Below are 22896 nucleotides of genomic sequence, written 5' to 3' on the forward strand. Positions count from 1 at the left end.
TCCAGTTCCTGTATCTAGGGAAGCTGCTTTTGCCTTCTCTAAGTCATCCTGTTCTAGGAGTTCTACCAGGATTAGGCAGGTGGGGCTTCTGCCCCTTTTTAACCCTCTTGCTTTGCACAAGACAATCAAGTCTCTGCGGGTTAGTTTGTCATATCCAGAAGTTGCCTGGGTAGGGTCAACTGTCACAGGACTAGACCCTGAGGCCTTTCCTGTGTCGGACATGGTTACTAGTGAGGTGTAAGTGGTGCACTTACCTACACTAAGTGTTTTCCTACTGGACCTTGCTAGTGAGTTGTAGTCAGGGGTGTGCTACTCCCTTCAACCTACAACTACTAAGTTCAGTAGAACTTAATATGCTAAGCTTTTGATTTTATATGTACCTAGAGGTACTTGATGTGATCTTTCAATTTGATATAAAGATTGCAATGGTAAAACAACAGCAAGCTCAAATCCGCACCGCTGCTCACCAATGTGAGAAGTTGGCCTGGTAGGGGATGTTTCCAATTCTGGAACCACCTACTACCTGACCAAACAATCCCCTTATGGTGTCTGGTTGTAAGTCAACCTTATTAGACAAGCTATCCTAGTGGTAGCATGGACTAAGCAGCCTAAAGGCTTAACTTAAGAGGTCGTGTTAAGCGAGCTGTTTTACCACATACAATCCTGTAATACCAAATGAAAGGACACCACACAAGTATATATTATAAAAATATATGTGTTTATTACTAAAAACAATCCCCAGTATTCTTTATGAATAAAGGGGCACAAGCGTTAAATCAAAAGCACTGTTTAAACATACAAAGTTGCACAATTATGGATGAGGGCAGGGGGCCACTCAAACCATATACTAAACAAGTGGTATAAGAGAGGCCACTCGAACAGTGGTTAGGCCTAGGGCCTAGGGAATCGCTGGGAGCAGTCAGGACAAGCAATGCTGAAGTCGGGAATGGCCCTCGGGATTCGGGAGATGTGCGGAAAGCGCACGCATGCACCAATGTTAACCAATGGTGCGTAAAAGTCAAATAGTTAAAGTTTAAGGACACTTCCGCTGAACCTAGAGGAACAAAACTTAACACACAGACCCTAGAGGTGTGCACCAGTGTGGGAACACTGGCGGAGCAAAGTTACCTCACCCACAGGAAGTGGGTGCACAGGGTCGAAGTGGCGTCGGGTTTTGACACGCAGGCTCTTGGTGCTTGAAGCTGAAAGGGCTGCAGGCAGGGTGAAGACGAAGTGTCCGGTGGAGTCCAAGGGTGGACTCAAGTTGTAGAGTACCTGAAAGCAGAGGGGACAGAGTCTGGGTCACTCAGCAGTGACCAGGGTGGAACCAGGACGGAACCAGGCAATGTCGGGCGCAATCAGGTGGTCGTCGAGGCGCTTCTCTTCGCTGTCACGTGGGCTCTGGGGCATCTGCGACGTCCAGGAGCAGGTCACGATCTGTCCCACGCAGGCTCTCACCGTCGGTGCAGTCGGCTTCCGGTTTGGAGCAAACAAGCCTTGGTAAGAGCAATCCACGCGGGATTGGAAGATGGCGTCTTACTCGGACCAGGAAGGTCAGAGTCGGGGCTCCCTTTCAGGGGAGCTGGTGTGGATCTGGAGCAACCAGAATCACGAGTCTTCTTTTGTAGTTCGTCGGCACAGGGACCACAAGCCAGCTGGCAAGTGACCGGGCCAACGCGTTGAGCCAAATCGTGCCAAAGGGCCCCACGCAGCACTCGTCGAGTGTGGAGGGCTGAACTTCGGCTCAGGAGTAGCTCAGGGTGGGGGCTTCTCAAACCCCGGTGTACAGCTTCGAGGGTCACTCGTGGGCTGCACGGTCAGCGTCTCGTGGTCACTTCAAGATGGCGTGCCCCACGCTTCCGGTCGCCTCCACGGGTCTCAGCTTTGCAGGGACTGTGGATCGGGCTGTTAGAAGCTGGGCAGGCTTGATCTCGTCGATCTCAGTCGCTCGAGTTCCGGCGGGAACTGCAACCAAGTAGACGTCGAGGGCTGGATGGTGCCTGCTGCTGCAGGGTGGTCACTCCTTGACCACAAGGGAGATTCTTCGGGCTTCCACGTTGAGATGGAGGGCGAAGGGTCCAGAATATCGTTTCAAATGTTTCTTCCAGGAAATCTGATGTGCATTGGCACTGCTCCCACTCTTATTCGAATCTGGTGGGCGTGATTACCTGCTAGGTCCCCTCCTATGGGTGGGACCCAGGAAGTGGGTGGATACACCCCCTTCCTTTGATCCAGGCCGCCCTGGCACGAGGGCTGGAGTGCCCCAGAACCGGTTTGGCCGGATTATGCAAGGGGCAGCCTTGTGCGCCCCAGGCAGTGTCTGGTTTCTTTCAAACCTCCCTGCTACAATACACTATCTCCTGTCTGGAGGGCGGTGACACCCTCCTGTGACAGGAAACCCTTTGTCCAGGACCCCCTTGACTGGGTTTCGGTCAGCTCCAGGGGTCCAGACATTTGTCTGTGGCAGAGGCATCCATTTTGTGGATCTTAAGGCCTTTGGAGAAATCAACCGCATTAAAGTGAAGTAACATGTCTTACCCCTCTAGAGGGGTGGAATGCCATCCCCGTCGCCAGAACTGGCGAGGGGATGGTATTCCAAAGCGTATGACACCTTACACGACATGTTTTGATAAAGCCAAACCAGAGTTGCTAAATAACCGCGAGGATTATAAGGCACTTAATAGTATATGGTATGGCATTATCCTGAAACAGCTTAGGGATTTGTTCCCGACGGCTGCAGACAGGCTCAGCTCATGCTAGAGCTCCATCTCACATAAAACCATGCACCCAGCCTCCAGGGTTGGTGAGGCCTGTCTATAGGAGTGGCTCACAGGTTTACATGTGTCCAGATATAGGTTTAGACATAGGGATACTATATCTAAGCAAGGGGTGTGTACACCACCTTACCCCAGCTGAGTGATCAGCCAGTTGTGTCAATTTAAGAACCAGCCAGGGGTGGCAAAAGATATGCTGCAGCCCCTGGTAGGCCTTAGTGGCTCCTGTGCCCTGTGCACCTATAGTGCATTCTACAGGGGCTGACAAGGAGTCCATTTCCAATTGGTATGTACCTAGGGTACATGGAATCCATTTTACAGAGAGAGCAGATGGCCTGGGGCCCTGATTAGCAGGGAACCAGGTCAACTAAGTCAAAAACCCAGCTAAACACAGGCAAAAAAATCTGGGGTAACCATAGTCAGGTAGCCACCTTCCTACACTGAGCAACTCCAAGCCCTCCGATGCAGTGTGTGGGTCCCATCTCAGACAGGACCAGTACCATTAGACCGTGACTGTGCCCCGCTGCTGCCTTGCCCAACGAGTGCCATATTAAATATAACTGTGTGTTCTGAGGGGCCCCCCAACGTGCTGGGCAGGGAGCGGGCACCCCCCCCCTGAGTGGCACGACTGGCGGTACGGGGGAGCGGGCCCCTCTGGGGTGCTAGAGACATACGGGCGCATTACGCCCCTTATAACAAAAGGGCCACAAGCAGAACAATCGATCCCCTGGAGCACGCTGCCACAGCTCCGTCCCCATGATCGACTACACGGCAACAAGGAAGGACATCCACGATCGATCACGCTGTTTCCCGATTATTAAAATACACAGAGTTACGCTGTACGCTCAATTGCTAGCTGTCTGTCAATCGTACACCGGAAGTATTTCTCCATATACCAGATTAATAGATTTGATTCAATCAACTGGTGACCCTGCTCCACGTTTCTTGTCGTCCACTTAATTAAAAAAAAAATATCCTTTGGAAATTTCAGGGAGTTCCTTTCTGCAATGAAATGTTTTGTCCTGATGATGGTCTTCATGACGACTGCATATTAGACCAAAACGTCGACACCTCCATCATCTCCATAAGCGTTGCGTTGTCACCAACATACGACCATTGTTTATTAACTATTTTTGGTTGTTTGTTATACTTACCAGGAGTTGATGTTTTAGCTGTGAACTGAAGGGTCATTGTTATCTATACCTCTGTTCTCAGTTTTTGCTTGAATTCATTTCTGTGTATCCGTCTCTCAAGATGCAAATTTATTGTCTCATCACTAAATACAAAAAAGTTTTTCAGAAAAATAATTTACTCTCTCCGTGTGTTCTTTTTTCTTTTCCTTCCTTTGATTGATTCTAGTCAATGACATAGTGTGATATTCTGTTGATACAATAGAGTTTGTTACACATGTACGACTCATAACTAAGATTCTCTGTTCCAAAACAAGTCCCTTGCAGCATACTGTGACTTTAAATATCCACGACCAGCAGCATGGGAAAGCCAAGGGCCACCCGACAGACGTCGGTCCCTGAAATAGCGCCAGAAGATCAGCCCCGCGCCAAAACTCTCTCTGACACACCAGCGACCTAGCCAGACCCCACCATCTCAGACAAACTGGATCGGGTTCTGGCGGCCGTTGAGCTCTCCAGGGCCTCAATGGAGAAGCGCCTGGGCGCGCTCACCGCGGACATCAATCTAATCCGCGACGATCATCGGAAACTAGCGGAAAAGGTGAGGGAAGGAGAGAGATCCCTCGCTGATATACAGCCCACCCTGACTACGCAACAGTGGACACTCCAAACAGCCCTGGGTCGTCTGACGAACGTGGAAGAACGCTTGGATGATTTGGAAGGGTGCTCTCGACGCTGTAATATACGAGTCCTGGGTCTACCGGAGGGCGTGGAGGGGACTCATCCCATTGAGTACGTGGAGGCCTGGGTCAAACCCTTTACTCCAACTAAAGACCGCACAGCGTTTTTCTCGATAGAACGAGCCCACCGAGTCCCAGCTCGTAGACCACCACCCGGTAACGCACCTCGCTCACTGCTTGCGAAATTTCTGCATTTTCAAGATCGGGATGCGTTATTGCGAGCCGCCAGACGTGCAGGTTCACTACAAGTTGAAAACCAACAATTCAGGGTCTTTCCTGACTACGCCAAAGCGGTGCAGAAGCTCAGAGCCTCCTTCCTGGAGGTGAAGCGGCACCTGCGGGCAAATGACATACAGTACTCTCTGCTGTTCCCGGCCAGCCTGAAAGTCCTTCACGCCGGCACCACACTAAGTATGGGCGGATTTAGCGAATCTGGCGTACGTGAACTTGCGGATTTACGGATTTGCAATCCGCAAAATCCGCGAACTCTCGCGAATTTGCGGATTTTTGTGTTTTTTGTGTTCGCAAGGGTTTGCGAGGAAACCTCGAGGCCAGCCAGGAGGAAATGAATTGCTGGTGCGACCAAAACGCCTCTTCCATTGAGTTCGAGCCGGGTCAACAAGTTTGGGTCATGTCCCCGGTCGAACCCTGTGCCCTCCAGGACAAATGGATGGGGCCCTTCAAGGTGGTGGAGCGCAAGAGCCCTGTCACTTACCTGGTGGACATGGAGACCCCCAGGAACCCCCTCCCAGTCCTCCACTCCAACCGGCTCAAACCGCACTTTGTCCGAACAGAACTTAGCCTGCTGATGGCTACTGATGGCGGGGCCGAAGACGACTCCGAGCCCCTACCAGACCTCCGTCGAGGGGGTCACCCTCTCCTCCGCCCTGACCCCAGAACAGCACCAGGATTGCCAGAAATTGTTGGGTCAATTCGCAGACTTGTTTTCCCTCACCCCCGGAGTCACCCAGTGGTGTGTCCACAACGTCGATACCGGGGACAGCCCGCCTGTGCGACACCGGGCCTACCGAGTTCCCGACCAAGTGCGGAACTGCATCCAGTCGGAGGTCTCCAAGATGCTGGCCCTGGGGGTAATTGAACCCTCCGACAGTCCATGGGTCAGTCCAGTCGTCCTGGTCTCAAAATCCGCCGCCCCTGGCGCCACTTCCGAACTACGATTTTGTGTTGACTACCGGGGGTTGAACGCCGTCACCCGGACCGATGCACACCCCATTCCTCGGGCCGATGAGCTGATCAACCGCCTGGGGGCGGCCCTCTACCTAAGCACCTTCGACCTCACCTCCGGCTATTGGCAGATCGGACTCACTCCGGGCGCCCAAGAGCGCTCCGCTTTCTCGACCCCCGATGGCCACTACCACTTCAGAGTGATGCCCTTCGGGATGAAGAACGCCCCCGCAACATTTCAGAGACTGGTGAATAAGGTGTTGGCGGGGCTAGAAGGGTTCAGCACCGCATACCTGGATGATATTGCGGTGTACAGCCGCCACTGGGCCGAGCACCTCCAGCACCTCTGGGAGGCCCTGACGGCCCTCCGACGGGCCGGACTGACAATCAAAGCCAGCAAGTGCCAGATAGGCCAAGGTTCCGTGACCTATCTGGGACACCAAGTGGGGAGCGGCCAGGTGGCACCCCTCCAACCCAGGATCGACGCCATCATGGCCTGGGAGCCCCCGGTCACCCAAACAGCAGTCAGAGCCTTCCTGGGGCTCACTGGTTATTACCGGCGCTTTGTGAAGGATTATGGGAGCATTGTTGGCCCCCTTACCGAACTCACTTCCAAGAAGCAGCCACAGAAGGTGCACTGGACTCCCGAGTGTCAGGCCGCCTTTGAGACTCTGAAGACAGCAATGTGTACCACCCCCGTGCTCCAAGCCCACGACTACAGCCGGGAATTCGTGGTCCAAACGGATGCCTTGGAGCACGGTATCGGGGCGGTCCTTTCCCAACTCAACAACCAGGGAGTTGATAAACCGGTGGCCTTCATCAGCCGGCGTCTGCTGGCCCGAGAACAACGCTGGAGCACCATTGAACGAGAGGCCTTCGCTGTGGTATGGGCCCTCAAGAAACTCCGACCCTATCTCTTCGGCTCCCACTTCCGGGTGCAAACGGACCATCGGCCCTAGCGGTGGTTAATGCAAATGCGAGGGGAAACCCCAAAGTTGCTGCGATGGTCCATCTCCCTCCCAGGGATGGACTTCACTGTGGACCATCACCCTGGCAACGACCACGCCAACGCCGACGGCCTGTCCCGCTTCTTCCGCCTCGATGAGGAGAACCCCCAAGAAGATGGGTGACTCTCCCCGCCTTCAGCTGGGGGGGACGTGTGTTGGACCCGGCCTCGTGGCGTGGTCCCACTGCTCCCGCCAAGCGGGCCCTGGACAACATCAACCCTTATCCCCCGGCTGAAAAGCTATCCCCTCCAAGCTTCACGAGGGCCGCCACCCCTGGCGATCCCCGGCTCTCCCCCTCGGGAGCCCGGTGACCCCGGCTCGCCCCACTCTACGGATCCCACCATTTCAGGACCCGACTCCATCTTGGACCCTACACGTCCGGACCACGTGGCCCCGGCCCGGCCTCGGCTCCAGCCCTAGCGAAGCCCAGACCTCGAGGCACCAAGATCCAACCAGGTGGTAAAACGGCCACTTAACGGATCCAGGAAGAGGGGAGGTTCGATGGGCCTCCAGCCGTCCCCGGACGCCTGGTTTCGATCGCCCTCCGGCCTCCCTGGGCGCTGGCTCCACCCCCCTGCCGGGTGTCTGGACACTCTCATCCCGGCCCCTCTGACCCCCAGGCGCGAGGGTCCGGACATCAAAGGACTCCAGACCTATATCTGGGGCAGCTCTGGGATGGGTCGGCAGTTGTATCCTGGAGTCGAGAGCCCTGCTGACGCTGTCGCGGCTGACCCCGAGAAGAACTCACTACTTGAAACCCTGAACCATCTTTGGAGTCCTGCTGGCGCTGCCGCGGCCCAACCTCGCTGAAACCATCTTTGGAGTCCTGCTGGCGCTGCCGAGGCCCAACCTCGCTTAAACCATCTTGGAGTCCTGCTGGCGCTGCCGCGGCCCAACCTCGCTGAAACCATCTTTGGAGTCCTGCTGGCGCTGCCGCGGCCCAACCTCGCTGAAACCATCTTGGAGTCCTGCTGGCGCTGCCGCGGCCCAACCTCGCTGAGACCATCTTCGGAACCTGCTGGCGCTGCCGCGGCCCAACATCGCGAAAACCATCTTCGGAGCCTGCTGGCGCTGCCGCGGCCCAACCTGGCGGAACCCCCCAGCTCGAGGATTGAGAGCTGAGCGTAGGGTATCCCCGTGCTAGACTGATATTAAGACTGTCCCGCTACCCTTTCTCCCCTTGTAACCGAGACTCTGAGGATCCCTCGATCCGTTGTATATATTACTGAAGGAACCGAACCATTAATGCAGATAAAGATTCGAAGAAGTACTCTCTTGTGCGGTGTCCCTTTGTAGTGTGTGAATACTCTGCTGTGACGATTCTTGGAGAGGGCCCTCGCTTAGGAGGCCTCTCGACGGCGCTCGGCCACTCCTTAAAGAGAGGTGGGTCTCGGGGTGGTCAGTCAGACATCTTCTGCCTCCCCAGGGACCGCCTTTCTAACAGGATTCATCCTGCACTGCAGAATACCTGAACTTACTGCTTAGGGGGGCAATGTCAGGTTTTGGGATCCTTCTCTCCCAGTTGTTGTGGACACAGAGGGAAGAGGCCCATGTACTCAGATTGGGTGCTTCCGGGTTGCGGCAGTAATGGAAGGGTGCGCGATTCCTGCACATGCGCAGGAGGAGAGCAGTCCACACATTGAGGATTCATGCTGCAGCATTCCTGACTTGGCAAACTGCTGATTATTGTTGGAGCCATCATGGGGAAGCTATCTTTTAAAAGGACGAATGTTTCTCCATCATCAGCTTCTTCTTCTCATAAAAGAATGCAGAGGGGTCAGATATTTCCTTTGACGTGGTTAAGTCTACAGCTTTAGCAAATGGTGCTTCTAGACACAATCTGTATTTTAAAGACTGGAACATGGATGCAGCTCAAAGATGCAGTTTCAAGGGGAGAGGTTCTTTGCTGCGAATTGGGAAGACAAGCTGCATCGTGTGTTCATAGAGTATAAACATTCCACTTCTTTCTGAAAGGACTCCTCCAGGGATATTTAGAGATTATGCTAAATATATTATTGTTTAGGTCAATTGTTTTACCGTGTAATATTAAATATGAATGGAAATATATTCAACAGACACAAATAGTGTGACATAACTTTTAGTGTCATATTTTTCTGAAAGAATAATTGAAAGAAATGTGGACAGGTTTAAAAGAATCTCTCATTAGTAAGCAATATAATCAGGTGACAATATATTGCAAATTTATACTCTATAAATTAGATGCCATTATAAGATATTTATTTATAATTGTTTTTATGTCCTAAATGTTTTTTGTGTTCTTATTGGGTGATAATTTACACTATTTTGTTTATAAAATGATTTCTTTGTGTTTTTATTATGGTCTTGAAGACACGGTCTTATGGAAAGCACAGTGAAACATAGGATGCTGTTTGTCTAGCTGTCTCTATTTGGATTAAAGATATTGTTTGTGATACCCCAATAATCATGTGAACAATATTATTGTGTTGCATAAACTAGGGCTCTGGCCTAGCTCCAAATGGTTTGACCTTTCCACCCACTGCTGCCTGGACTGAGTGCAGTGCTCCATCGCTTGACCAGAATTCCAGGTTATTGTATCCCCACCAGGCATACCTGCTAGTGTGTTGTCCATGCCTTCTGTAATGGGTCAGGGACGCAGTGGTACTTTTCCTCTTTAGAATAGCACGCACAACTACAGTAAAAAGAAAAGACTATATTAATGTTTGAAAGTGTTTATTTCAACTCTCATTCTGTTGCTTAGTACATGAGCAATAACCACACATATAAAATTAGAACAGCACTAATGTATGTTACGAGAAGCAAGAATAATATACACATTTATAACACGATTGGAATGTTCCCAGGAGCTTAGCACTTGGAAGACTACTTCTGTGTGCTACACTAAGAAAGTATGGAGTAACTAACTTGCCTCTGGAGATTCTGGGAGTCCGCGCACTGCATACCTGTTCACGTTGGAGAAGCTGTGACTGTCAGACTTCAGTCGAGAAAGAGTGTCTCCTTGAAAGGAAAACATACATCAGCCGGGTTCAGCTCTGCTCTTCTCTGTATTGGCTCTCAGCAGAAGAATGGATGATGCGGCAGTCTGGCAGGAGCTCTTGCGATGACCTGTGGCGAAGACCTCTCTAATGGAGTGGACAATTCATGGGGTGTATATATAGTGTTGCCCTATATTGGTGGACTTTCCATCACTTTGAGACATAACTGGTATGAACCAGCATGATGAAAATATGTCAACTGGGTTTACTTTGCACATTCACTCTAAGACCTTGAAAGGCAGCTATCAGAGACAGTAACATGTATGTTAGCAAAGTTGTTGTTTTGATGAATTGGCACTTTCCCAAGTTTTCTGAAGGATAACGAAATGCTGTATATGGGCCAGAGGTGGAGAGGCGAATGTTTTGGGGTCTCTCAACTGCTGTGTGTCTAGTTATCTATTTGAAAAAATAATATTGTCTGTGATAATCATATAACCATACAACGGGAGAACAGGAAGGCGGAAGAGAAGAACTCGGAAACAGTGGAGTATCGGGGCACGGGGAAGCGCCTAAGGTCAGCTGTGAACAATTTTCAAATAAAAAAACGTATTTGTATTTTTGTGATTGAAGATTTCCTGATGAGCTTTCTCTCTAAATTGAACCTTACATTGTGAAGTACATAAAGCAAACAAACTGCATCCCCCAAAAACACCTTTGAATCCTTTTTAAGTCTCTAACAGTAGATGCTATAAATACTGTTTGAAGCAAGATGATAGGGTTAAACCGGCTGGGTTGGTTGAAGTACATGCAGGGCCACTGACTCAGGCTCTCCCAATTGCTTCCATTTTCCTAAATAGCACTTTTTCTGAGGAAAATGTTAAAGATGAACACATTAGAGCAGTGGTTCTTGAACTTTTGAGGCCCCCCACTGAATCATTACTCGAATCCAGGGTGCCCACTGAGTTATTATTGAAAGCCAGGGATTTCCCTGGCCTAAGACATTTCTATGATTTGAACCTCAAAACAATACTCAAAAATAACAAGCAATCACCAAATTCCCAACTATTCAAATTTTTTCTTTAATTCACAATCAAATATTGAAATAGTTTTCAAATTGTCAGTTTTCCTTCTTTATTTGAACATACTTTATAAATTTGAGTGAATTCATTCGTATATTCTTTAATTTTGTAAAAACAGTCACTGACCCACTGAGCAGGCGCAGCTGGCTCCAAGGGCTCCTCGGACCACAAGTTAAGCATCACTGCATAAGAGAACTAAATTGGGAGGGACAATATATATATAACGGAGACACAAACCACTATCGACAAAATTAAAGCTTGTCGTCTAAGTTTCTTTCATGAAATAACAACTTCCCATCATTAAAACTGGGGAAATCTGGATCTTATCGGAAGACTAGAGAACCCAATCATGCTATTTTAAAGCTGCTTCATTGCAGAATCATGCACAATTGGTTTGCAATAGAGAGTTTTTAAAATGGAGGCCAACAACCAATTAGCTGCTTTGAGAATGTTCTCTTATTGCAAAATCTTAGAAAGCCATGGCCCGCCATGAAAGAATGACCCCTGAAATTCCAGATTGTTGCGTGGACCACATAACGCATCTGGAAAGAGTAGCAGATGATACAGGACAATGACTTTTCCTAAAGTAAATAAGGATTTGCGATTCAAGTGTTCAGAGACCCGATGCTCAAGCTTTCTACTCTTTAAGACATCGAGCTACACAGAGATTTGGATGCTTGGGAAAGGCAGGATAATCCACTGGTGTTAAAAATGTTTTTTTTACAGCTAGACAGTGAGAAAAGAACTCCAGGAGAGCATTGTCTAGCGAGAAAGATCCAAAGCATTGCTATCTGAAATGCAAAAGAATGGTACGTTTTGCCGATCGACCCATCAGAGAGAAATCGGGATTCTCAGCCAAGCATTTAACACAATAAAGATTACATTACCATATCATAACATTTGATATTTCGCTAAAGGAGTTCTACTTATCTTTATTCTTTTCATAATAGTCAAATGAATGGATAATTCCCTACGGGCCTCCCATCGATAAAGCCTGCTGTACACAATGGTCGATCTATGTGTGATCACCATTCTGTAAGACGCTAGGCCGCTTAAGATACTTACAATAGTGACAGAGGTACAGCATTTAAATGAGATGGTCAGTTTGACTGAATTGCAACTCATCATTGTAATCTGTAACATTTTAATAACAACATGTGATGGTGTTAAGCGAATTCGCTCCTAGCTTCGATGAGATATAGACTGGCTTTTATGCTACACTGTGTTCCATAAATAGGTTTTATATTCTAATACTCGTGATGTAATACATCTTAGTACACTGCGATTCATCCACGTTACAAGAGCCGACCATTGTTCATTTTCACCTTGGAAATCCAACTGAGCAATTAGTGCAAGCAATGGTTATAAGCTTCCCCTTAGCGGCCATTAAATGTGCACGGTCACTACATGAGACAACACACTGCCTTTGTCAGAAGGTGAAATGTGCTCTGCTGCGTTGAAATGTGTAGGCTTAAAGAAAGGAAGGACGTAAACTGGATACAATGAGCACTAGTACACCGTAAGTTGTTATTCCAAAATAAGAAGATTGACGAGAGGAACAGTCTTTGGAATATTTGAAACATCATAATGTCACTTTAGAGCACACATTTTAAAGAGATAGGCATTAAAAATGTAGAATATACTTTCAAAATTAAAGCACTTCTCTACAGAAGTCACAGAGCGTAATTTTGGATTTAATTTTTTTTCTGCAAGTAACCTTGTAATTGTCAAAGACATCAGCTAATAAGGTGAGTTTCTATAAGCAGCTAATACGGTAAATTAGTATAAGCAGCTAACAGGGTGAGTTACTATAAGCAGGTAATTTATTATACTTTCAAGCCGCATCCTGGAACAGACTGATAGCACAGTATTGTATGTTACTAGGCCTGGGCGGAGTTCTCCTATGCGGAACTCTGCGAAGTGCCGAAAAAACTCTGCCACACTCTTAGGATTTCTGAAAATGCGAAGGGCGGTAAGTCGCTCTGCTCATGCCTGGTTTTTAGCGCCAAGACATTGCACAGCACAATAACATCAGTGCGAACTGCACCATGAGAATCGTAAGAGGGCGCTGTTTTTTCAGCCACTTGAGTAGTTGTTCTACTCACACAGCAGCTTCCTTAACATGAGCAGGAGCGACCTGCCACGACTGATTGCGTTGAGAAATCTCGACTGGAGGAGGCCAGCCATATGATACTTCTCACACTCGCTCGCCAAACTTAACATTGACGAGCCACGCAAGAGGGAAAACTCTGACCTGTGCGGCTTTCTGTAGTTTTTCAGAACTCTACGATCCATGGGTGAAGCTCAGTGAACTCTGCCGACGAGGTGGAATTCGTCACCCACCCCGATATGTTACAAGAAAAGAGCAACAGGGGCAGCGAGCAAACCTGAGAAAAAGAATTGGAAAATGTTTGCCAGTGTAAAATAATATTCACTTTGAGGTAGAGGGAGAGCTGATATTCTCAACAGTGCGTGTCAACACCTGAGATGTTTGTGAAAGATCTTTAGTTACGAGAAGGCATCACTACAGTCCCCATACCTTTCTTTCTGCAGCAGCTTTGTTTCATAACAATGGTGGCAAACAGATAGGATCGCAGATAGAAGGTGGACACTAAGACAAAGCAGTCGGCAGAAAACAGATAGGATCGCAGGTAGAAGGTGGACAGCAATACTAGCAGCACGTCTCGCTTCATGAACACAGAAGGAGAGAAGGTAGTACCTTATCAGGCAAAGAACCTATTCTCACTCAGAAAGCAGGCGCACTGGTGAGAATGGTGCACTCTGTTATCACTTGTGTCAGACTCCTGCTGAAAACTGTCATGCTGTCAAGATAGGACCCCTCTATTGCCAAATAAACTAGGCTCCTTGTTGACATCGCACATTATCTTTATAGTTTAGGGAACAAATCTCATTTAACATCTCTTTCTACACAATCAGCAGTGAAATACCATGAACTAAAAGACATTATTTTGCTTTATTACATTTCAAAAAACCTAGATTTCTTATTAATATGTAAATTCTAATCATCATTGTGTACATTGCATAGCATCGTGATTGCTTTTCACTGGATCATATTTTAGTTCATGTTAATTTGAACGTAAGGTGGGTTTGATCCTGGTACACACCTCTGTAGTGTGTTTTTAAAGGCTCTTGGATGTCCATGCATGGGCCGTGGTCGGATGTTTGGTTGTGCTTTATTAGTAGAGATTTAAAAGTGTCTGGATTCAAATTCTTTATGCCACTAATGGCCGTACCAGCCACTTATTCCTAAATATGTAGAGTTGAGTTTAAAAGTGGTTCCTGTTAACGTAAAGGAAAGTGAGTTTGATCCTGGTACAGACCCCTGTAGTGTTATTTTTAAGGATGGGTGTACTGAAGACCAGTCATGTGTCTTATTCCTCACTGACTGGGTGGTTGTGATGGTGGTCGATGGCAGGAAGAACTTCCTGAACTCAGCACTTCGCTAAAATGAACTCAGTGCAAGGCATTATTTTCTACCATCTTCGGCTACTGAAGATTTGCCCTTTCCTTTAATTTGATTTGCATATTATATTGGTGAACTCCTTCCTCTATACAAGCCTAGGCTATGAGAACACTCCTCTTTTGTGTTGCTGGAGCCATCAAATACGAACTTCAGATTATTTAGAATGCTGCGGTCTATCTTATTTGTGGTCTGAGGAAGCCCCAGCTGCATAATAAAGTGTATTGTTTGCCCACGAGGCAGCACATACTTTGTAAGTCCATTCAAACACTTGTGGAGATTATACAATGAGGGTTCCTTTTTGCAGGTATACACAAACCTGAATATCATTTGTGTCAAGACTCAGTATTGTTTGCGCTCATTCTCTTCTGAATCACGATTTCTTTTCCAGTGCCAAGAATCCAGAAATGTCTTGTAGGGAGTCGATAGTTCTGGATTCTAGCTCTTCAGAGCTGGAATTCTTTACTGCTCAAGATGCAATCTCTCCCTAGCTGTCAAGCTTTTAGAAACCAAATGAGAACTAAACTTTTCAACAGCCCTTTCTCCTATCAATAATTTTGCTATCATGCACCAGTTCTGTTCTTCCACCAGTTCGGATTTGGATGAGTGATTCTCTGTAAAAAAGATACTTTTAAAATTCTAATTGTGAATCATTTACATAGTGGTAAGCCAGCAAATCTCTCAAGGATCCAGCTCGATGTTGTACACCTTTGGGGAAGTGCCACTATGGCTCGTGCATTAGAAGATGCATGTGATGATGGAAATGAGCATCACATCTCCCGCATCATGGGTGGGAAGACATATATGGGGCACTGCCACAGGGTTCTTCCTTGAGTCCCATCCTCTTCAATGTCTACATTGCTTCACTGGCCTCCATCGTATGGCCCTACGACTTCAGCATTATCTCAAGTGCAGATGACATGCAACTCATACTCTCCATCTCAGAAGAAACATCGATCACACAATCACCCTTCCTTATGTGAATATTCAACATAGCATAATAGATGAAAAGAAGCGGCCTCAAGCTACGTGCTGACAAATCTGAAGTGGTACTGTCCGGCAAGTACACCCCTCTCTGGACCCCGGCCAGGTAACCCAGGACCAGAGGCCCTACATCCATTCCAACCACAACGCAAGGAAATGGGTATCATAATCGATAGCCAAATCTCCATGACCACCCAAGACAGCACAGTAGCAGCTACATGCTTCCACACTGTCAAGATGCTTAAGAAAATATTCAAACGGTTCTCATTATACAGCAGCAGGAGTGTCAGACAAGCATTCTTCACCAGTAGACTAGACTACGGCAACACCCCCTATGCAGGTACAACCACCAAGTTCACCAACAAATATCAAGCGGTCCAAAACACAGCAGCAGACTCATACTCAATCTCCATCCATGGACACACATCACCCTCACTGACTCCCCATCTAGAAGAGCACCACTTTCAATCCCCCCACATTCACCTACAAAGGCACTCCACATCTTAGTCCTTGCGTAGCTCAATGACCACATTCACTTCCATACCCATAATAGGCAACACAGATGAGCTGGACGACTCTGCAACCACATCCCTGCATCATCTCACTCCCAGATATGTCTTCTCCCAATCGCCCCCAAGACCAGAAGGAACTCCCCCTCCCCATCAGAGCCTGTTTTTGTTCAATTGGTGATCAGGGTGTCTTGCAAATCCAGTTGGCATAACATACCATAACTGAACGCATCAAGCCTGAGAGTTGCAGCTCATATTTTCACACTTTCACTTCTCCTGCTTTTGGACACTGTTCTCTAGATGCGCCAACAGAACCTGCAATGTTCCGCAAAATGACCTAACATCCGAACCAGCTAGGAATTTCCACCAGTATGTGCTTGTTAAATTAGTTTTAGTGTGCTGGGCTTATAGGGTTATTAACTAATCCCTTAAACTAGTTTTTAATGACCCTTTTAAGTCCAAGCATTGTTCACATTATTGGATGATCAGGTGTACTTGGATGTTTTTCTTTTTAACTATACCTAAATAAATAAAAACAAACAATGGTTATTTTATTTTAGTTCACATTGTGCTCGTCTCCCAGTATGTTTTGCTGGTATTTTGTATTTTTTTCCTAGGTTTAAAGAAATGAACAATCGCTGAGAACAGACACTTTTATAATTTTACAAATATCTTTTTTTTCTTCTTTCCTACTAATCCAGTCTTTTATCACCTACTTTTTATAATCTGGTATTCAAAGATTCCATATCATTGTAATTTTATTATTTTGAGTAATTCCTTCATCTCAAAAGAACTGCAATTTTTTATTCCTGAGTGTGTCCACAGACAGGATGTTGATGGCCTTAAATGTTTGCGGATTTGCTGCACCTCTAGGATTACTTCTATGCGCGTTTCATTAAGGTGAGTTTTTGCTTATGGTATTCAAAGGATTATTGGGGTGAGAATCAGAAAAAGGTCTTCACTTGTTCAATGTACTTGAATGTTTTCCCCTTGGGTGTGTTTGCTGAAGGCTTATGTAGTAGTGATGACTAACTAAAGCTCTTCACACATTCACTGCAATTGAATAGTTTTTCCTGTGTGCATACACTGGTGCTTTGTAGGCTTGAAAATCATCAAAAGCTCTTCAAGCATTGGCTACACTTGAGTGGAGTTTCCTCTGTGTGTATACACTGATGTCTTTGTATGTTTGATAGTCGACAAAAGGTCCTCTCACATTGACTGCACTTGGCGTTTCCTCTGTATGTGTTTGCTGATGAGTCATTAATGTAGAAGATTTACTAAAACTACGTCCAATTCACTGCACTGATATGGTCTTTCCCCAGTGTGAGTTCTCTCATGCTGTTTTAGGTGTGCCGATTGACTAAAGCTCTTCTCACATTCACTGCATTTGAATGGCTTTTCCCCGGTGTGTGTTCGCTGATGATATCTTAATGTTGATAAGTTACTGAAACTACTTCCACATTCACTGCACTGATATGGTTTTTCCCCAGTGTGAGTTCTCTGATGCTGTTTTAGGTTTGCCGATTGACTAAAACTTTTCTCACATTCATTGCACTTGAATGGCTTCTCCCCTGTGTGTGTTCGCTGATGGCTTTGTAGGTATGATAACCGACGAAAGCACTTCACACATTCACTGCACTTGTATGGCTTTTCCCCTGTGTGCGTTCTCTGATGAATCCTGAGATATGAGGAGTTCCTAAAACGGCTTCCGCATTCATTGCAATGGTATGGTTTTTCCTCTGTGTGTGTTCGCATATGATTTATTAATGTTGTGGATTCTCTAAAACTACAACCACAATCAGTGCATTTAAATGGTTTTTCCTTTGTGTGTGTTCGCTGATGAATCCTGAGTTTTGCCGATTCAGTAAAACTACTTCCACATTCACTGCAATGATATGGTTTTTCCCCCGTGTGTTTCCGTTGATGGTTTTGTAGGTGTGATAACTGACTAAAGCTCTTCAAACATTCAATGCATATGAAAGGTTTTTCTCCTGTGTGTATTCGCTGATGTTTCCTTAATGTTGACGATTGACTAAAACTACTTCCACATTCATTGCAGTGATATGGCTTTTCCCCGGTGTGTGTTCTCTGATGCTGTTTTAGGGTTGATAACCTACTAAAACTCTTCTCACATTCATTGCACTTGAATGGTTTTTCTCCCGTGTGCATTCTCTGATGAATCCTTAGCTTTGAGGAGTCACTAAAACTACTTCCACATTCATTGCAATGGTAAGATTTGTCCCTTGCGTGTTTTTGTAAATGTCTTTGTAGGCCTGATAATTGAATGAAGCTCTTCACACATTCACTGCAGTTGAATGATTTTTCATCGGTGTGCGTTTGCTGACGGCACTTTAGTAGTGATGACAAACTAAAGCTTTCGCTGCATGTGTATGATTTTTCTTTCTTCGGGTCGGGTATATATTTTTCTTCATCCTATGACTGCTTTTCCGGATGGGCCAACATGGTTGATAAAGCACTTGCGTTAGTCTCGCATTCCCTGCAAGTGTATGATATTTCAGACATTTTCTTTCTGATTTAACAAAGTACAATTATCACTAAATGCCCTTCTTAGTGGGCAATTGTGTCTTTAGATTCAATAATGGTGTTGCGTGCTTGTGGATAAAGATTATTCATCCTACTGGTCACAACAAATTGGGAAAAAGTTTGTATTGTAGATAGCAGAATTTGTCTTTCCTTCACCCTTCAGTTGTCTGGCTCCACTCCATTGTGCTCTTCTCTGGTTGATGTTGTTTAGTTAGAAAGTGTTTGCGGTACACCTACAGCTCTGAATGGTGGGTTGTTATAATTGTGGACAGCAAAGCATAGCTGTAACCACATCCTACAGATAAAATGCTGTTATTGGACTTGTTTATACAGGAGGTAGTTTGCCTTAATCCTCTAGAGTTCTTTTCTTCGTCTTGTTGCGTGGGGATGCACAGCTCAGACTCTTACATCCACTGAATTGCTTTGACTGCTTCCTCCAGGATCTGTCAGTTTATCCTCGGGGTCCTCTGTCTCGGACGTGAAGGCTTTCTTTAATATTGGAGCTTATGCTTTGGCTGTTTTTGCAGATTTACAGCATTCTCTTCTTTATTCATAAACATTTTGTGCATTCAAGGCTTTTCTTCTGTTGAATGTAAAAAAATAATAATAATTACTGCATGGAAAAATAATGGAATTTGCATGCACAATATTTAACTGGCCATAAAAACATCTCTGCTATACCATCTGGGAAACTTATCAAGGTTATTTCACTATAAACAGATATTTCAATAAAAGTTCAGTTGAACATGTCACAACTTATTTATTTAAGGAAATGTGTTGATTTACCAGTGTTCGTAGAGTAAATTAGTAAAGAAAGAACACTTGCGTAGCACTTGCATAATAGTTACAGCTCTATGTAGCTGCATATAGTCAAGATTTGTTTAAAACGAGAACAGTGCTTGGAGTAAGAGACGGACAGGAAGACCCAAGGCAGCAGGATGCACCTCACAGTGTTGTGGCATTCATCCAATATTTTTGTACATGGAGCTGCCTGGCTTCATTGCCTGCCCCTACAATATGCTGTATGTCATTGGTTCATTGATACTTTTTATTTTATGGTGTAACATGCCTGTTCTAGAAACTTATAATGCGGAGCACTGAAGGTGAAAATGGTATTGATAAAATGATTTTGGCGAGCGGGTAATCTAGTTGAGGTTGAGCAATTGCTGACGCCCAATGATTGTGGAAGTCCAATGTGCTGATTAGTTGACAAAAGTAAAACAAATGTATCCTTTGTCCTTAGCTAAGAATGGCAGATAAATTGAGAAGCATGAATAAATACAGTTGTCCAAGGTAAACGGTGTTGTCAGAAGAGCAGATAAACTGACGGTGCCACATTGGAGGGTGAAATTGATGGATTTGTTACATGAGGGACATGGTGCACTAACGGCGCATTAATTTCACCAAGCAGCATACAGGGCCAAAGAAGTTTGCACTTTAGCTTTGCATCTAACTTTATGGCATATTTACAATGTTTTTGGGTAAGTTAAATTGTGGCACGTAGCGCTAGTTTCCTTGTTGCCTGTGAAAACTGATCAAATTACAAGAGATACATCAGATGATAAGCGACACGATGTGTGGCCAAAGGCAGCAGCTCTCAGACGCTGAACTCCATGAGCAACAGCAGCTTGATGAAAGGTCAAACTTCTTGTTTTCTTTAAAATGACTGATCTTTATACTCTAAACTCCAATAATTCCTTCCAGTTCTATATCTGTCTGATTCAGAAATATTTGATTGGTTTTAATAAGAAAGGCCCATGTTCTCCATAAGAAGGGGCTTAATTCCACAGGAGGTATTGATAATGCAATTATGAGGGTATGCATGGACGGTAACTACGATGGTGGGCTGAAGAGGGTACTCCTGACTGAGCCAGCCCCGTTATAATGTCTTTGACCGAACTGGAGTACAACTGGTAGGGCTGTCTAAACATTAGTTTCTGGAAACAAAGGTCCTAAGCCTAGAACAATTTTTTAAAACAATGTAATATAGACCACAATCCGACACTATATGCACTTATTCTTATACCCAGCCGGGCAAAGAATTTATTAAGAAAGATAGGACAAATATCCAAAATATAAATTACAATTTGACAACAAACATTTGACGTTTGAAGTAAGGCACAAGCCTGTCCGTACTTAGAGATAGAGGAAAGTTGTGAAAGAGGGTGCAGAGGAGGGGACAGTTTACGTCAGGCAAAGAGAAAGTTTGAGCGAAGCTGGATACTGCATTGAGATTCAAATTGGCAGTATTCCCCAGAGTAGTACATACATATATAAATGTTCATAAATCAACTGTATGTCTACTAAACAAAGTCGACGGCGTTTCGATCCCGTGCTCAGAATTATGGGATCATCATCAGGACTTAATAATTGCCTGGTATAACAAGAAAAATGCCAATTCGGAGATTAAATAATGGCGGAATAATTTGCAGGTCGAAGCATGCCCTGTGTGGGTGCCCCGTCTGATTGGTTTAGAACAGCGTTCGATACACAGGTTCCTCGTAGGGAAGCAGCGTTACCTACGAGGAACCTGTGTATCGGCACTCCGTCCGACCACCCTTCTGAAGCGGATCGCGTAATTTTACCGACCGCACCTACGGACAAGCTTCTATCTAAACGCGGATCGAACATTGTATCGAACGCTGTTCTAAACCAATCAGACGGGGCACCCACACAGGGCATGCTTCGACCTGCAAATTATTCCGCCAATATTTAATTTCCGAATTGGCCTTTTTCTTGTTATACCAGGCAATTATTAAGTCCTGATGATGATCCCATAATTCTGAGCACGGGATCGAAACGCCGTTGACTTTGTTTAGTAGACATACAGTTGATTTATGAACATTTATATATGTATGTACTACTCTGGGGAATACTGCCAATTTGAATCTCAATGCAGTATCCAGCTTCGCTCAAACTTTCTCTTTGCCTGACGTAAACTGTCCCCTCCTCTGTACCCTCTTTCACAACTTTCCTCTATCTCTAAGTACGGCACAGGCTTGTGCCTTACTTCAAACGCCAAATGTTTGTTGTCAAATTGTAATTTATATTTTGGATATTTGTCCTATCTTTCTTAATAAATTCTTTGCCCGGCTGGGTATAAGAATAAGTGCATATAGTGTCCGAGTGTGGTCTATATTACATTGTTTTAAAAAATTGTTCTAGGCTTAGGACCTTTGTTTCCAGAAAATAATTGATACCCATGGTCCCGAGCCATTTAGTGGGTCCCCCTTGTTTTTTTACAAGTCTAAACATTAGTAGCCATCTACTGACTCAAAAGCATAATTTGCTTAAATGTGAATTGGCAGTGTCCATTTCTGTAGAGGCAGCAGAGTGGGGAAAGGATCACGGTGGGGCACTGAATCAGCAAAGCCTCATTAAAAAGTTGGAACAGAGATATATTTAGATACCTCTTTGATGGCCTACTGTGTGGATACAAAGGTCACATACAGAACAGACCAGTGACTAGGGATGAGGCCAGGTAATTGGAAAATAACTGCTGAGTTGCAAAGGAAAACAACAGCTTCATGCCATAATAAGACAGTGGGGGGTTGTTAGAAAAACTGTGTAAATACCACACAAAAAGATCCTACACCAGCTTATACAAATAAAGCTAAATGTAATAAACCATGACAAAAATCGAATTAGTAGAACTGGAGATATTGAACATTAAAGTGTTTAGAGTAAATGGCACCAAAAGAGTAAAGTACTTGCTGAAGCTATCTGGTCACGGCAGATCGGGACACAGTAACATGTTCAGGCTGACCGTTAAAGAGTGTGTGTCGGCTACAGGGACCCAGTTATGCTTGCTGAACAGATTACCTTAAACCCACTTTGCAGAACCTTGTGTGGATCCGCGTAGAAGATGTATCGTGCAGCTGAGGCGGTGCATCGGAACGGAGATATGGCGTGCCTGCAGTGTGAGGTCCTGTTGCGTCATCATCAATGACGGCGTGCAATGTGAAGTCCAAGTCGGAGATGCACTGCACAGTTGGGGAGATGTATCAGTTCAGGGGAGCTGTGGGGCTACAATGTGGAGTCCATTGCTGAGGCTGACATCTAAGTGGGATGTGAGGGCCTGTGCGGGGGATGTCTCACACAGCAGCAGTTCAGATGCATTCTCGGGCTTTGATGCAGTTTTTTTGCATTGGTTCCGATCCATGTAGTGCGGTGATTGGGTTGGCTCTGCTTGGGTTTGCGCCGCACAGCAGAGATGTGTCGGTTCTTCTGGATCCGCAGAGGCTAGCAGAGTACCTTAGGCCCACTTCGAAGTGTCCTGGACTTGGTTGACAGAACTTGGCAGGAAAGAATCGCAGATGGTAGAGTCGAAGTGCAGATGCAAGGTTGGGTTGTTGAAAGCATGTTATGTCCCCGAGGCTTCAGTTTAGGAGGAAATTCAACCAGCCATTGGAGTCACTCTGGGTTCTGGGTTCAAGGGATGCAGGTCCATTCCTTCTTACTCAGGCAAGAGGGCAGTAGGACTGTAGG

The 22896-nt window shown here is 45.9% G+C and overlaps 1 protein-coding gene across 1 annotated transcript in view; it reads right to left on the reverse strand.

Annotated features, from left to right (window-relative positions):
- Positions 1 to 22896, reverse strand: part of LOC144805038 (uncharacterized) — an 87318-nt gene that overhangs the window by 49028 nt on the left and 15394 nt on the right. Inside the window, exon 2 of the mRNA XM_078671939.1 lies at positions 17143 to 18297. Coding sequence (XP_078528065.1) covers positions 17143 to 18297 — 1155 coding nt within the window. The remainder of the gene's footprint in view (positions 1 to 17142; positions 18298 to 22896) is intronic.

The sequence above is a fragment of the Lissotriton helveticus genome, chromosome 1_2 (genome assembly GCF_964261635.1).
Source record: "Lissotriton helveticus chromosome 1_2, aLisHel1.1, whole genome shotgun sequence".
Taxonomy (NCBI): Eukaryota; Metazoa; Chordata; class Amphibia; order Caudata; family Salamandridae; genus Lissotriton; species Lissotriton helveticus.